General features: G+C 35.4%; 1 protein-coding gene across 1 annotated transcript in view; it reads right to left on the reverse strand.

The window, feature by feature from the left end:
- The window catches only part of MYO10 (myosin X), a 129,087-nt gene that overhangs the window by 58,333 nt on the left and 54,904 nt on the right, over window positions 1–15,850 (reverse strand). Inside the window, exons 4-10 of the mRNA XM_072411863.1 lie at window positions 10,783–10,970; window positions 7,886–8,020; window positions 5,669–5,793; window positions 3,762–3,775; window positions 3,583–3,667; window positions 1,753–1,856; window positions 159–288 (exon numbers count right to left, since the gene is read on the reverse strand). Of these exons, the coding sequence (XP_072267964.1) occupies window positions 159–288; window positions 1,753–1,856; window positions 3,583–3,667; window positions 3,762–3,775; window positions 5,669–5,793; window positions 7,886–8,020; window positions 10,783–10,970 (781 nt within the window). The remainder of the gene's footprint in view (window positions 1–158; window positions 289–1,752; window positions 1,857–3,582; window positions 3,668–3,761; window positions 3,776–5,668; window positions 5,794–7,885; window positions 8,021–10,782; window positions 10,971–15,850) is intronic.

Genomic DNA, 15,850 nt, shown 5'->3' on the forward strand with positions numbered 1-15,850 from the left:
ACTGAGTAGGCCAGAATAACAAAGATAGCTAAAGTATTGTTTTTTATTTAAACATAAGAGAGCTGTCATAAATCACATCATTTACTAATAAAAGCAAAAATCACATACACATATGTACATAAGTAACTGAAACTTAAACTGGAACGGTGTGTGTTTACCTGTCTTTGTGCAGATCTGAGCACCACCAGCAGTCATGAATTCTATGTTTCCCAGGTGCAAGATTCCAGCAAGCAACCTAAGAACTTCTCGCACATTCTCGGAGGTAAACTGCATAACTTTCATGGCGGTCTGCAATCAATTGGAAAAATAAGTATAATGCACAGTAAAAAAGGCATATTTTAAATAAGAGAAATATAAATAATATAAAATTATGTTAACTAGCAAATTCTGTCTGTATTGCCATAACTGATATGTTATATTAAACTGATATGTTATCACAGTTTGATTGTTTTTTTATGAATACAGATAGTTTAACCTGTTAGCAAATCAAATAAGTAAATGTATATTTTTACTTCTCAAATTTTTATTTTGTGCCAAATGATACTGTTTCATGCCCTGTTCCTCAATAGAGTGTGCCACAGCTATCGACTTTTTCTTTGATTTGCTGAGAGAGTCACTTATCTTTCATGTCATTTATAACAAAATCACAAATCTCCACACAGGACTGAAAACATATCAGTCCCAGAGGACAAATTCCAGGGTTAAACACTTACCCCCTGAATGAATGAGAGCATGGATTGAAGCATAATCCTTTTATGAAATGAACCCTAACAATCTATTTAATTTTCATCGCTGTGTACATGTTGGCGCTACATAAATCCTGTTTATTATTATTAATAATAATAATAATAATAATCTAAGATACTACTCTAAATAAAGCTGTAGCACACTATGTAAAGTGTGAATCCACATAAGAAATGTGGATGTCTTCTAATTTTTTGTTATATCTTATTTCTTTCTAGATAAACTTCCCACATATTTCACATTCCAAGACACCAAACAAGACATGTACAGAACACAGTGTCCTCCTAAGCTGTAAAGAATATCCCAAAACAAGTTGAGAAACAGTTTTGTGAAACTCAGTAAAATACAACTCAAATAATTTTAGAAAGTGTAAATCAAAACAGAAGGCCAAAAAGCTGATTTAGCGGAAAGTGCATTTAAATAAATATGGAATTTACTGACCTTTAGCTCCTAATAAACACTGAATCCCTGAGTCATGATTTTTTTTGTTAATAACTCTACATTTAAAAAAATGTAGACTGCAACAAAGGAAATAAACAGATTCTGTGCTTCTACTACAACTTCAAATGTCCCCTGGTTTAGTTGTAAATGGTCCTAGACTGGACAAGGTGATTCACAAATTCTATATTAACCAGTATAACCAGGAAATATTGACTTTGATATGCTTTATATATGCCTATTTACTATCATTTGGTAACTATGGTAGTTATCTATGAAAGTGCTTGATCTTAAAAGACAAACTTTCATGATACAGGACAAAATTTTTACATTTTGACATAATAGAACAACATTTTATTAACAGGTCTCTGCTACAGCCAAAAGACTCCTTTCTAAAATTATGTCTGGTCCAGGCAACACCTTATCTGTCAGCTGGGAAACATGTCTATTTTCCAACAAAGCTAAGTTTTCTTTTCTTTAGAAGGATGACGGATGTAGCCTTTAATCTGACAACAAAAAAACAACAGTTTATACACTTTATATGCTCAGAGTACCCCAAAAATGTCTTACTTTAACTTCTTGAAATGTTTCCTTGTCACTGATAGTCTCGTCTGTTATACATCCAGATTGATTCAAGTAGTGGTATTTTTCTGTTTGCAATAAATAAAATGCCTCTGTGGAAAAGAAATTAAAAAAGGTTGTACACTGAAGGTGGACAGTAAAAAAAAGCAGTTTAAATGACAGTGATGTTATACTTCTGATAAGTATAAGTCAAAGGCTATATCTGGTAAATAAAAATTATGTAACTGGTAAAAAAGTGAAGTCCAAACTTTTACAAATGTTATGTTGAACATGAGGTGATGTGGCAATCTTCCAATAGGGACACCTGTTCAGGTGACAACTGCTCAAGAGGTGATATCACCTTGCTCTTGATGCATTTCCTCTAACTTCCTGCAGTGTTGCTGCCACAGTATAGGGAGAAACCTGACAGGGCTCTTAATTGTCTACCTACTGTATTCAAAAGAAAAAAAAAGTTTTTACAAAATTCAGGAGTAAGCAAGAGTGTTACCCAAACTTCAGAATTCTGCTCTGTCTGAGTCCCAGTAATCTGCCCATATGACATAGTGAATAGTAGTAGAAACAAGGAAAATAAATAGAAGTGTAAGTTTGTATTACTAAACTAATAAAAGCAATGGAGGAGCTCAGCTATGAGGAGAGATTAGCTGAACTGAACATATTCTCCCTTGAGAAGAGATGTATAATGGGGGATATGATCACCCTGTATGAATATATACATGGTCTATATAGAGAACTCTCTTAGCAACTATTCTCTTCAAGATCGTTAGAAAGGACAAGAGAGCACTCTTTGTGTCTGGAGCAAAAGAAGTTTAAGCTCCGGATAAGGAAGGGATTCTTCACTGTGAGGTCTGTGAAAATGTGGAATCCGCTCCCTCAGGAAGTAGTTTCAGCAATTACTATTAATTGCTTGAGGAAAAAGCTGGATACTTTTCTAGAAGCACAGAATGTAACTGGGTATTAAAGCTTTAAAGTAAGGATAACAGGAACTGTTGATCCAGGGAACATCCGATTGCCTCATTGAAACAGGAAAGAATTTTTTTTTTTTTTTCAAATCACATAAGGGTCCGAAATATAAAACACTTTTAAGTATAGATCCTTCCTGACCCTGAGACACCATATCACACGCCATCCTCGTACATTGATCATGTTATGTAAATAAGAACACGCTCGTCTTTGTGAAGCATGAACATATATTTGCTTTCCCATCTTTATTAAATTGTCTTCTTTCTCTAGTTGGACATTTTGGGAGTGATTGCTTTTTGTTCTTAGCAGCTTTTTCTGAGGTAGGTGTACCTAACCTATCCTGTCCTGTCTATGTTAGGGAAATGGAGCCACTGACTGTGCTGAGGTGGTGGCCTGTGTTTCTGAGTCTGGAGACAATGCTAATGTAGCATCCCACTAAGATTCCATACTTGGAGCAGCAGCAGCATACTACTGGCAGCAGGATCAGGATTCTGGCACAGTCGTGCTTAGTGCTGGGTCTAGGCAGGAGTCTAAAGAAGCAACTGGGGTCCTTCTGCCTGCAAATGTCAGGCGCTTGGATGTGGCACAGTCACATAAAATGGCCAGACGGGCTGGATTTCGCTCCGCAGGGCCTTGTGTTTGACACCTATGCCCTAGAGGTTCAGTTGTGATGTTTGTGGAGAAATTACTCCACAGTATATGCAGTTATAAATAAAGGGATTGCTTGATATATAATCTATTTTATTTCTTTTTAAGGATTAACAAACCACAGGAAAATCCTAAAATGTTCAAAAAGAGTAAAAGAAACCAAAGCCTCAATGTTACATTTTTAATGTACTGGACATTTATTAAAATTACCTTTCTCCTCTTTCCCTGCCCCTTCCAGCAGTGCATAGAATATGTGGTAATTTCTCTCCTCGGGATTCTGTCTTACTACTCGATTCTACAAAAAAGGAAAAAAATAATCTGTGGTTATTCTCTGGTATGTTGGCGTCTGAAAGACGTTGACAAATGAAGAATGAAAATAGCTCACTAACCTTTTCTAATAAATCTTCATTAGGAAAAAGCTGGAGTTAAAGATGCATAACATAGTCCAAAATGAAAAGCAATGCTTTAACAAAATGCATACATTCACAGTTAATTAATGTGATTTACAAAGGGCATTCCATGTGTTCATGTTTATAATATGAAAGGAAAAAAAAATCACTAAGATGAATCAAATACCGGAATACTAACAGCTGCAAGGACACACATTTCTTGTACTGAACACATGTATCCTGTCTACTTTTTTTTATCATGCAGCCAGAGAGGACATGTACCTTTGGCAATGTTCACATGTTCAAATACTGCAGAGTCAAATAACGTACATTAGTCAATAGCCACCATATAGACGTGCTTTCATTTTCAAATTGGCACCCAGAATTATTATGTCATTATTTTTAACCTTTGAACATGCCAGAACTGGGGGGTACTCTAACAGGAAGCTGAGAATCAAACATTCAGCTTGTAGGTGAAACTTTTTAGTTTATGTGTTTTGTTTTTTGGCAGTGATGACTTTACCAACTGTGAACATTTGCTGAAAGTCACATTTACTGTCTTATAAGTAGTCTAGGTTCCTGTTACATTATCAATCGTCATTGACTAGTCACAGATGAAATTATAAAAACTGGAGTTATTTATTCCTAGGGACAGGCAGTGGATTTACTGAAGAAGTACAGAATGTTCACTTAATAAGTAAAACTGAACAGGTTTAGTAAATAAAGTAGAATTATGTTCACATTGAATCCCTAATCATGTGCAGGAGCTTTAAAAATATTCCTTGTACATGACTGCATTAATTATAGCTGAATTGCAGTAAGCAACATTAGTATAGGTGAACATACTCTACTCCTTTAGTAAATTAGGCCCATACAGGATAGGCATTACGTTTAGAAATGCAGCATCTACTACAGGGAGTATGGCATTCAAACAATGTAAACCTGTACTCCATGTCTTAGAATAAAATTTTTCTGGATTGTTTCCTTTCAAATGCCTTGCTTTATTGTGATTGTACACATACCACATGATGATGAAGAGCTTTGTTATACCTTGCTATACTACAGATTTAAGTGAATGTCTCACTACTTTAACGTCTTCTAAAAATGAGTCCATATCCAAATCATATTAGGTCTGGGTTTTTACAAAGCCAGCAAATATTTTATCAGCAATACATATTATTTATACTTTTTTGTCATCCTTAGCATAAATAACATTTACTACCAGATGCTATAAAATTACTTTTAAGGTATTTTAGGAGTGCCTCCATGCCAATTTATCAGACATATGTTAATGTGTGATATAAATGCCTGGATGATAACATTTGTTAAAAGAAGACTTTATCAAAAGCTAATAGATTCAAACAGTTTATAAAATCTCTCTGTTGGGTTGTTGAAACTTTTTACACACGTCTTTATGCATGACACCAATGAATAAAACAATTTTTGTGAAGAATATGGAAGGATTAAAACTCTAGGTAGTTTTTTGTTTTCATACTGTCTCCGAGGGATGCTTCTAAAGATTTTGGATTCCCCCAAAACTAATTAAATCTGCCTAGAGATACACTATCAACAGAATTATGGTAATAAACCTTTATTTTCCTAAATATAATTTGGTGATTGTATATATTATGTGTAATTCATGAACACAACACAAACAATGATTCTGACCCAGATGAATTATGCCTGTAACTAATGCCATATCCTTGTTTTGGTGCATAGCAGAGAGCAGGATACAGATAATTCAGAGTATATTACTACAAAGAGAAAAAACTGCAGAATAGGTGCTGCCAATAGTTGGATCCCTAATACAACTTTTACAGAATATTAGTAGTGGTTACTGGCTGTTTTCAAAATTTCCATCCTTACGAAATGCTTATTACCACTTTAATAGGTACAAAAAAGGATACAATCTACAATTCTTCCTCCCTGAATATGTCCTTTCTGACATATATGCAGTTGAATGAATTTTCCAAATCGGCTTGAATTATTATTGTAAACAGTCTTTGCATTCCCAAAGGCCTCCATGATAGGGCTGTGAAAGAAAAACATACAAATATATATATATATATATATTTATAAAAAAAACTACTTTTCTGTTGCAGTTTTTTTTTTTTTGCCTTAGCACCCTCAGATATAGTATTATCTACCTGATAACATTCTTTAGTGACCATAATTTCTATTTCTGCAGCTAGTTTCCTGCATTCCATCATCTGTCTGTCTCTTACTTTCCTAAGGTTAACAGTGCATCAATTAGGAAAAGCTGAACAAATAACTTCCCTGGGAAACTAGATTGTGATTTGGGATGTCAGTGTTTTACAAAAGACTCTTGCTAATGTTTATTAGTTCAACAACAAATAAATATTCAGGGCCGATATTTATTGGTATGATGTAAAAAATGTAATGAATATTTGGTAAAATGTAAATGTAAATCATACTCCACTAGGATAGACCTTTAACAAGCTCATAACAATGTCAGAGATAATAGCTATTAATATTTACCATTTAATTGCAATAGAAGTTGGTAGTATATAATGAGACAAGTAAGAAGTGACCCTAAAAGTCCAGAGATGTATAAGTTTAAAAAAATAATTGCTCCAGTTTAAAAGCTGAATTAAACAGTGGAATAATTGTGCATTACAATCACTCAAGGTAATGTTATATTATATACTATACATTAAGACTGGTTGCCACAGTCAAATGTTGTTTTTTTTAAGTCAATCACTGTCCCAGGTTTACACCATAAATTGTCTTGGCATTTGGAAATTTCAGCCCTCCTGACAACAGTGTGTAATCTAAGGACTAGTCTGTTGTTCTAGTTTTCAAGCTGATCTTTACACCAACTTAGTATTATTATAGAAAAGTATTTGCTATGTACACACATCAGATTTCTGTCACTGGAAACAATTCTTTTTGATCGTTTCCAGTGACAGATGAACAAATAAAAGCAATACACATAGCTCCCTTTTGGTTGTACAGAGAGGGGAGGGACAAGCGAGTAGCACCCCACTGTGCTCTCCTCCATTGACATACATAGCAGTCATTCCGGACTGTTTGTTTACTGATCCACCAGGATGGAGCAGTAGCTGAGGTTTGGCGACTGCTGTAAACATGTCAGATTTGACGGCGAGCACAACCATTCATCTCAGGTGATGATTATTTGATGTTTGCATGCAGCCTTAGACCAGGGGTGCCCAAAACGTCAATTGGGATTTACTGGACGATTGCAGAGGCAATGCGAATCAATCGATGAGCCTTGCCTTACCCCTCTCTGCTGTTTACCAGCCACCCTGCTGTACGTCTATAGGGATGCTGGGGATGTCTTTCGGTGCGTGAGAAGGCTCGTGTAACAGTGGGGAGTGGGGAGGGAGGCAGAGAGGGCAGGAGGGCAGTCTGAGGTGAGCAGTGCTGGGGGGCCAAGTCAGTTCAGGCTCGGGGTCAGGGTTCAATTATCGAGATACCTTTGTACAGATTAGCAGTTCTTTTACTTGTGCAGCACATCATTCTCCTATGACAAGTGAACTGTAGCTTTCCTGTCACTATAAGTCTTGTAGTGCAATGTCTGTACAAAGTTCTGCCATTCAATGTCCCATGAGCTCCAGTCACTTCTGTGTCATACTCGGTATATATATATAATTAAATATATGTTTAGCATTTTTATTGTTGGTAGATCATTTTGACTTAGTCATTTTAAAAGTAGCTCGCAGGTCAAAAAAGTGTGGGCACCCCTGCCTTAGACTGTCTCCAGGACTGTGAAGTGGAAAAAGAATAAAACACAACCGGGCCTACTCTTTCTGTAGAAACATAGTATACTATGAATTTTTTTAAGTATGTAAATCTGAGAGTTGTATTCAATAAATGTTTGCCTGAATCTTGATATGAATATGAACCCATCTCCATAAAGAACGTAATAGTTCAACTGGGATTGCCACAGGTGGGAGCCTGTCAGGCTTAATGATGTTATCAGAATACTTTTATTGCCTCAGCACCACAATATAGCTAAAAATGACTCAGCAACACACATTAAATCACAGCTTCATGTATCCTCTGCAAAGAGCCAAGCAGTCTATAATAGGCCTCCATCTGGTGAAATGGGAAGGTGCCATTGACATAAAATGATACATTACCTGCTCTCCAAAATTGCTTGTTCCACACTGGCAGTCTTTACTTTTGAAGACACTTCCAGGGAATGCTGGCTCATTGCAGACAAGTACTTTAAAATGTGTTTTGTGCTCTCTGTCTTGCCTGCCCCGCTTTCACCACTGCGAAAAAGAAAAAAAAACTATACATTTTCCACGACGTATACAAGTGATCAAAGTAATAATTGCTATTAAATACCTACACATGGCTGCACAGAACCTAAATAATCATCAATAAAAAACACCGTCAGGGTACATTTAGATTGTGTCTTGGTGATTTGCAATACAGTCCTGTCCTAACGTACCATCTAATCTAAAGGATTGGGGAGTGGGCAGACTTCCATCCATAGGGGGGTAAAAGAATGTCCCCCCAATAGAAACACTGACAACCATATGGACAAATATATAAAGACATAAAGACAAATATCTAATTTTCCCCCATACTAAACTAACAATTCCCACTTTAAGAACAATCACATTGAAACATACATAGGGCAGCTTTTATAGTTTAGTGAGTTTAGAGTTGCTGTAAGAATTTAAAGCACATATATCACACACACATATGGTCTATATGAACAAGGCAATTTATCAAAAGCAGGGTTATCTGGGCTGTTTAAAAGGAACCACTTGTAATCTCAGTTCTAACAAATTAATTGACAGTACCTAAAATCAGGCCAGAATCCTACAGGTTTACAACATAACATGAACAAAGATGTAAATGTAAATACATTTAGAAAGAAAAAATACATTACAAAAAAAAAAAACATGAAACCATTTATATTTGTATTTGTAAACATCTTACAAGGGCATTCGTGAGGAAATTCTAATAAATACTTTTACTATCATTTTTTTTACAGATCATATAAAGTCTCTTTTATTTTTACATCTTTTGGGCTTTCTAAATGTTTAATATCATGACTTATGAGGGAGTCCCATAAGGAACTAATAAAGAAAGCATAGCTTTTAAAAGAAGGGGCTGAGTAATTGGCCAAATAAAAAAGCAATCTGTTACTATAAGCTGGTTGGGACAGCTATAGCCAATCACACAGTGCAATATTGTGGTAATAAATAATCTCCTACTAAAAGCTTAGTGTCTTGCAGCTTGGCGCCAGAAGGGAAATTAGAAGAGAAAACAATGTCTTTTTAACCACTGCAATGTCAGGATAAGGGAAATCAGTAACAAGGACAACCAAATATAGTTTGAAAAAGCACAGAATATGGTGGTTTGGATGCTGACAGAGAAACTGGGCTTGCAGATTTCACAAAGATCTTTAACAAGCTCTGGGGAATTATAGAACAAAGAGAGCCAACAAAATGAACAGTTTTTAGTGTACACTTTACATCGGTTACTTAATGCTCATATAATTTGTTCTATGTTTATCATACCCAAAATACAGACATATAGAATCCACTTTGCTAAGAAGTGCAGCTCCAGGACATACAGCCAGTCAGTTCAAACCTATAGGTCCTACTGCATACTTCTTAAAGTTCGGCAACTTATGTGATCTAGTCAAGATTGAGTTGGTGGCTTTGGAGCTTACAAGTTTAAAAACCAAGCAAAGGCAGTTCCTATATTTCTGTTTACCATGAATCATTCAAAGCTGTTTTCTGGGGAAGATATTTTAAGAAGGGATCAGCTTTAATTCTGGTGGCCTATGTCTATAAGTATGTATGTAATAGTGATATTGGCTAACATACCTAATCCTTACATTGTGCTTACAGTAAAATGGATTTTCAAAAACATGGAAATAAAATAATGCATTTAATGCAGGTATATCTGTTTCTTTTTCCCCTAACGCAGAATATAAATAATAATTTACCGTAGTTTAAATGTTGAATTAGTTGTGAATTAGTTACCTAAATGTGACTGAAGTTGTAAGATGCTTGATGACCAAAAGGGGGCACTAATTGTTCAAATTTATCAAGCTTCCAGTTAAAGAAGCAGAACTAATTTTACACATTAGATTTGTCTTTAATTTTCACTGAAAGCTATCAACTTAATTCGTCTCAGCAGTGTTATCCTAGGACAAACCATACCCAGGAAGCCAGCTGACCAACACTGAGCTGTTCTCAGCAACTATATTTTGGGTTGTGGGAGAAAATCAGAGCCCCGGAAACTTGTGATCACACAAGGAGAGCATGTAAAGGGCTGCTAAAGATAATGTATCTGGTAGAAGTCAGTTCTAATACCCCAAATGCTTTAAGGTACAAACCACCTAGTGCCAATGCTTTGCTATAATATACTGTATATTTAGTTACCTAAAGGTGTATATACTAACTTTTTTCAGTTCATTAAAGCAGTGTTTCTTAAAAAAGGACTCATCCCTAGTGTGGTTAGAGGTTCCTGGAGCTGTAATAATGATGCACTCATCTACTTACACTTACCACCAGTGCAAGGTAACAATTTTCCAGTAACTAGCCATGTACACTAAACACTAATGTTAGCTGGCACTATAATTTTTGCTTTATTTTCAGCAGATATATTCATTTCAAAGATATTACAGAACATATTTATGCAATACAAAATTATCAGAACTGGCTGTCAAATATGCTAGGTATGGAACATTACTGTTTGTTCATTTTTGCTATTGGAATCTATTATAATGATTTTCTCACATATGCAGTCTTTGTGAAAACATTGTAACTAGTATAGAAAGGGAACCATAATCACCTTAACAAGGCTTGCATATTATTTGACAGGTAGTTTTGATGTTTTGTCTGATCTGTATATATCTCCCTCAATTATCCCCCATTTAACTATTTAGCAAAACAGTGCTATTGTATATCTCAATACAATTCTACAAATATTAAATGATTTTTAAGTGGAAACCAATCCAAAATATTTTAGTTGTGCTACTTCTAGTAATATTATTGAGTAATAGTACCTGATGAGGACACACTGGTTGTCATGTCTTTTCCATAAGCAGCGATAACATTCATTGGCCACGGCAAAGATGTGAGGTGGTATTTCTCCCATGTGATGTCTACTGTACAGTTCCGTTGTGTTTTGATCATACAAACCAGGAATTAATTTGTAAGGGTTCACAGAAGTCAAAATGGAGCCAATATATGTCTGAAAAGTAAAGAAAAAATAATTACTTAAAAAAGAACTAGTAAAAAAAAAACATTTTGATGGATAAATTAGAATACAAATGGATGATTACTGAGAAAAGGGTGGAAGGGAGGCAATTCTCTGTAATAAAATGGGTAAGACTTAGGGTCATGACCATTATTTCACGAATAATCTGATTTGCAAACTGATAAAACAAACAAATGTTTAGTAAACTCGCAAAGAATTGAGCAGCCATCTGATCCAAATTCCAATCAATTTCTATCCAAGATGAAGAATCAGAAAGGGCAAAATCTCATCCAGCTATATGTAGTGTAATACAACTAGGAAAACTGGTAGCAGCAACATTGTATCCGTTCAAGGCCAAAGTACCTTTTTCAGATTTTATTGTCATCGATGTGCCTGTTGGGAAGATTTCCCTTACCCTGCCCCTGCCCCACATATACACACAATTTAAATTTAGGTATGGATTTTAGCTGATGCTAGGGAGTGTACTTATCATGTTTCGTAATAGGAAAGCAGCCTTAACAAATCATCGACCAAAAAATCACCAAAAAACAAATCATTGACCAGTTGATAACTCAAAAAATCAAAAATGGCTAATGAACCAAAGCGAAGTAATCTTTAGCAATACAAATTTACATTTAGACACTTAAAAATTGTGAATTATTATATCTTTATGAGAGTGATTTAGACTAACCACAGACATAAGATCCATTTAGTGTAAGCATGGTCATTAGTTGATCATCCTTTGAAGATTAGATGATGAGGGATTCCTAACATGACTGTTTCTGAATTAGGCCCATTGGAGAGGTCTATTGTTATTATATCCTCTATGATCACAGAGTAGGCATTTACAGAATGATGCTTTGAAATAACCCTTTGCTTTTAAAGCACTTCAATTATTGTAAAATGTGCTCTTTCAAACAATTTTCATTAGCTAACAGTGTCAACACTTCAAAAGCAAAAGATAATTTATGCCACAGAATACAACTTGCACACATGATTACACAAATACACAGTACAAAACTCCCAAACACTCAACCATGCCAGCATGCAAGGAGGGCCCAAAATATGAAACAAAAAAGAGTTAGTGTGCCTTATGTTGCTGGACCTAAAGATTAAGACCACACTTTAAAGAGGCGCCTCGATATAATTAGATCATATCATGTGACATACACAAAAAAAAATCAAATATATGCAGCTGAAACTTCTATTTTAATTTTGCAGAAACATACTTTTCTGTTTATAGTTTTCCCACAAAAAAGTGTGGTTTACTAAGGCGGAAAACTCAACAATTTTTCCAGCAGAATATACATTCTCAGATCATATCATCAGCATTTCCTGACCAAAGGACTGGGCTAGGTTTAGCTTGTGTCAGGATGACAGCTTCGTAAGTACTGTGCAAAAAACTATGGGTAAGTATAAAAAAAATGTGCGGAATAACATGTGAACATTCAACCTTTTTAGTGTTTTCTTACTTTTTACTAGGGACAGGCTGATTCCTTTTTTGCTTGTTTTCTCATATTTCACTCATCTGGTTGTTAGCCACTACTTTCTTTGATGTCAAAGCTGGAGAACAACACACGTCTTTCTATTTTTGAAATGGTTTCTCTCCAGTAAAGCCACACACTCAAGTTTTTCCAGAGTTTAACATTTCAAAACTGGACGTTCTGAACTACTATTTTGCTTAAATATATTTCACTTAATCTCTGTGGTATGGCCATCAAATGGCCTACACATAGCAAACCTTTTTTCTATTTTAAGAGTAAATTTAACAGATTTTTTTAATTAATGAATGAATAAAGTATCTAAATATAAAACCTTCATATGTGCAACCTAACACAAAGTCACTAGAAATCTGAACAAAGCATCAGCAAGCCCTTGCTTGGCTGTATCTAGATAGAGAATTTTTGTCTACAGTATACCCATTCCTAGACATTGAACAATAAATTATATAGATATTCTTAACAAGAAAAACATGAGCTTTATAACATTCTCTGCTTATTTCAACATGAATTAATTATTCCTAAAAATCTTCACTGATTACAACAATATTCTAACATTGTATTTTGGTGGGTTTCTAAAAATTTGGAAACGAATGCTGTGTATTACATTGAAGGCTGGCAGGCTGCCCAGATTCAGGTACACTATAAAGTAATAGTAATGAAATGTCTCTGTTGTAAAAGAAAAATGTATTCAGTTCATAAAGCTACAGAGGTGAATGCGGGTTTGTTTTAAAATACTGTACTATTACTATGTATATAGTCTAGACCAGAGGTGCCCAAACTTTTTTTGGCTTGCAAGCTACTTTTGAAATGACCAAGTCAAAATGATCTACCAACAATAAAAACTTGGACTTAATAACTCCTGTGAGCAGTGGAGTTTTTGAAAGGCAGGGCTCTGAGATCTACGCGGGTGGCCTTTGCGATCTACCTGTTTTTAGAGGCGTCAGTCCCCACATGTGTCAGTCATTCCAACAAATCTGCTGTGGATTTCCTAAAAATTATGTGCTTTTAATTGGCAAATGTTTTTAATCCTGGACCAGATCAAATCCAGACTTGCTGGATCACCCATGATAATCTATCATCTCCGGTCTTGGAGAGCGTTAATAAATCAGGTTTCACTTTCATATTCACTGAGTATCCCCAACCAGTTGGACAGTATGCCTCCTTAACATGACATGATAGTTTATATTCTCCAGGCTTGAGGAGTTTTATTAAATCAGGCCCAATGAATGAAGAGAATCTTTCAAACTTTATTTCTCTAAAATGTATTATTTAGTTGTCTGTTTTCAAGGAACTCATTTGTACTTCTAAATTTATTCCTAGCTATGTAGTTTAGGACACTTTATCTTGTAAAGCATCCTGATTTTAAATACCTCATCTAAAGGTTTGTTTGAAAGTTGAAAAGTAACCCATAGAGAGAAATGGTATCGCTGATAATCTTGGTTAATAGCAAGGCTTCATCACAATCAAAATAGTTCTAGAACAACTATGCAGCAATCTGATTGTAAAAAGATAAACTAGCTTTGTGATTCACATCCATGGGACTATTTCTCCACTACAATACAGCCTAGAAAAGCCCTTGGCTTACTACATCTTTGCAAAAAGTCTTGTTATTATTACAATTAAAAATTACCTGACCCCCAACCTGAAGGGCCAGGTTATTCCTTTTTGTCTGGGTCATTGCAAGAGACCTTCATGACAATGTTGTCGGTACTGGTGGTTGTACTCTCAAGACGACAAGGCCTTGCAAGTCTCATCACTGTGTGAAAGTAGGAGACATTAGTGTGTGACAAACCTAATAGAAACTGCTCAATACAGACATACTGTACTTACTATTTCAGTAAGGTTCTCCTGAGTGGAGAGTGCTGAGAAATGACTCCTTTGCTTTTGTTAGGTTGTATAATATGTGTTGATAAAACTGGATTCTGAATCGTTTCTACCATAACAACCAGTTTTCCTTTTGTTTTGAAATACACTTGTAAAATGAAAAGTGAGAGTTTATTGGCCTTTATAGACAAAATGATCAGTTTCCCTTCGGATAACATTTCATATATGGAGCCCTTTCTTTCAGAGATTATTTGTGAAAGTCTTTTTATTTACTTACTTGTTTTTAAAAAGCACACAAACTCTAAAAAACATGATTGCAGGATTTTTTATTCATTTTCATTGTAGTAGTATGTCACATATGTTTGAAATTACAAAACACAGCTTGTTTCCTTATATGCTGCTTGATTTTCTACAAAGCATTTTCAGATGCTGCAATAGCACATAGATTGCATTTTCCTATGGTTCCACTGTGTGCTATGACAGGTGAGGACTTTACAGAAATGGCTCCAAGCACATTCAAAATCAATCCATACATCCACACTAAGGGGTCAACTGTTAGGTGAAGACTTCCAGTTAGATATTTACCCAGCATCAACAGAATACTGTTTATATTAAACTCTACTATGATGCCAACAATAACTGGAACTGTGCCATGCTCATTTATCTACAAAAACGACAAGAATAAAGTGTAGCTCACAGGCCAGTAAGACAGGCTGGAACAGCTGGATGTAGTCACTGTTGTGCACTCAGTCACAAAGAAAACACATGTCACTGAGAAGAAACAGGCCATTGAAAGAACATTACTTAGAGACTATAACTGCTGATCCATCATAAACACAGACAAGATAATCCATATGCTTGTTTTAGCTCTTAAAAGTTGGTTTTAAGGCCTGTGGTAAATGTAATGAGCATATTTTCCTGCTTCTTACTAATTTGCACTGGGTTTCATCCAACTTTCTCCCTAAATTATAAACTGTGCTTCTAAGGTTACATTCCTAGCATTGCGGTATTGTTTGTGTTGACTTTATCCAGAACAGTAGTGCAAAAAAAATAAAAACTGTCTAAAAACAACTGTACTATACTGAACCCGTCTGCAAGAAGATAACATACCAGGAATCATAAGACATGTGATGTTGAACAGATGATCCTAATGTTCTTGTCCTTTAACCTGAATAAATAGAATTTTGTAAAAAAAAAAACTAAAAAAAAAAGGGGGGGGGGATTCATGGAACCTCCTCGTGTCCACCTAGCTTCCATACTCACAACTGTATGTACTGAAGAGGGACATTATTTTTATATTACATGACTTTGTCTGTAATGCTCCTTCATTGATCGGTAGCATTTTACTAAACCCCATGTTTCTGTATAATAAAGAAGGAGAAACAGTCCTTGAGCAATGGTTGAGCAATGCCTTTGTGTATCACGTGCTGGAATCATGTAGAACAAGCAGTGCTGATGTCACTACACCATCAGTCTCATTATCCAGTTTTCTCACAGATACAGTTTCCTGCTTTTGCTTCACACAACAAGGTGTTGTTATTGAATGTT

Source organism: Pyxicephalus adspersus, chromosome 5 (genome assembly GCF_032062135.1).
Source record: "Pyxicephalus adspersus chromosome 5, UCB_Pads_2.0, whole genome shotgun sequence".
Lineage (NCBI taxonomy): Eukaryota > Metazoa > Chordata > Amphibia > Anura > Pyxicephalidae > Pyxicephalus > Pyxicephalus adspersus.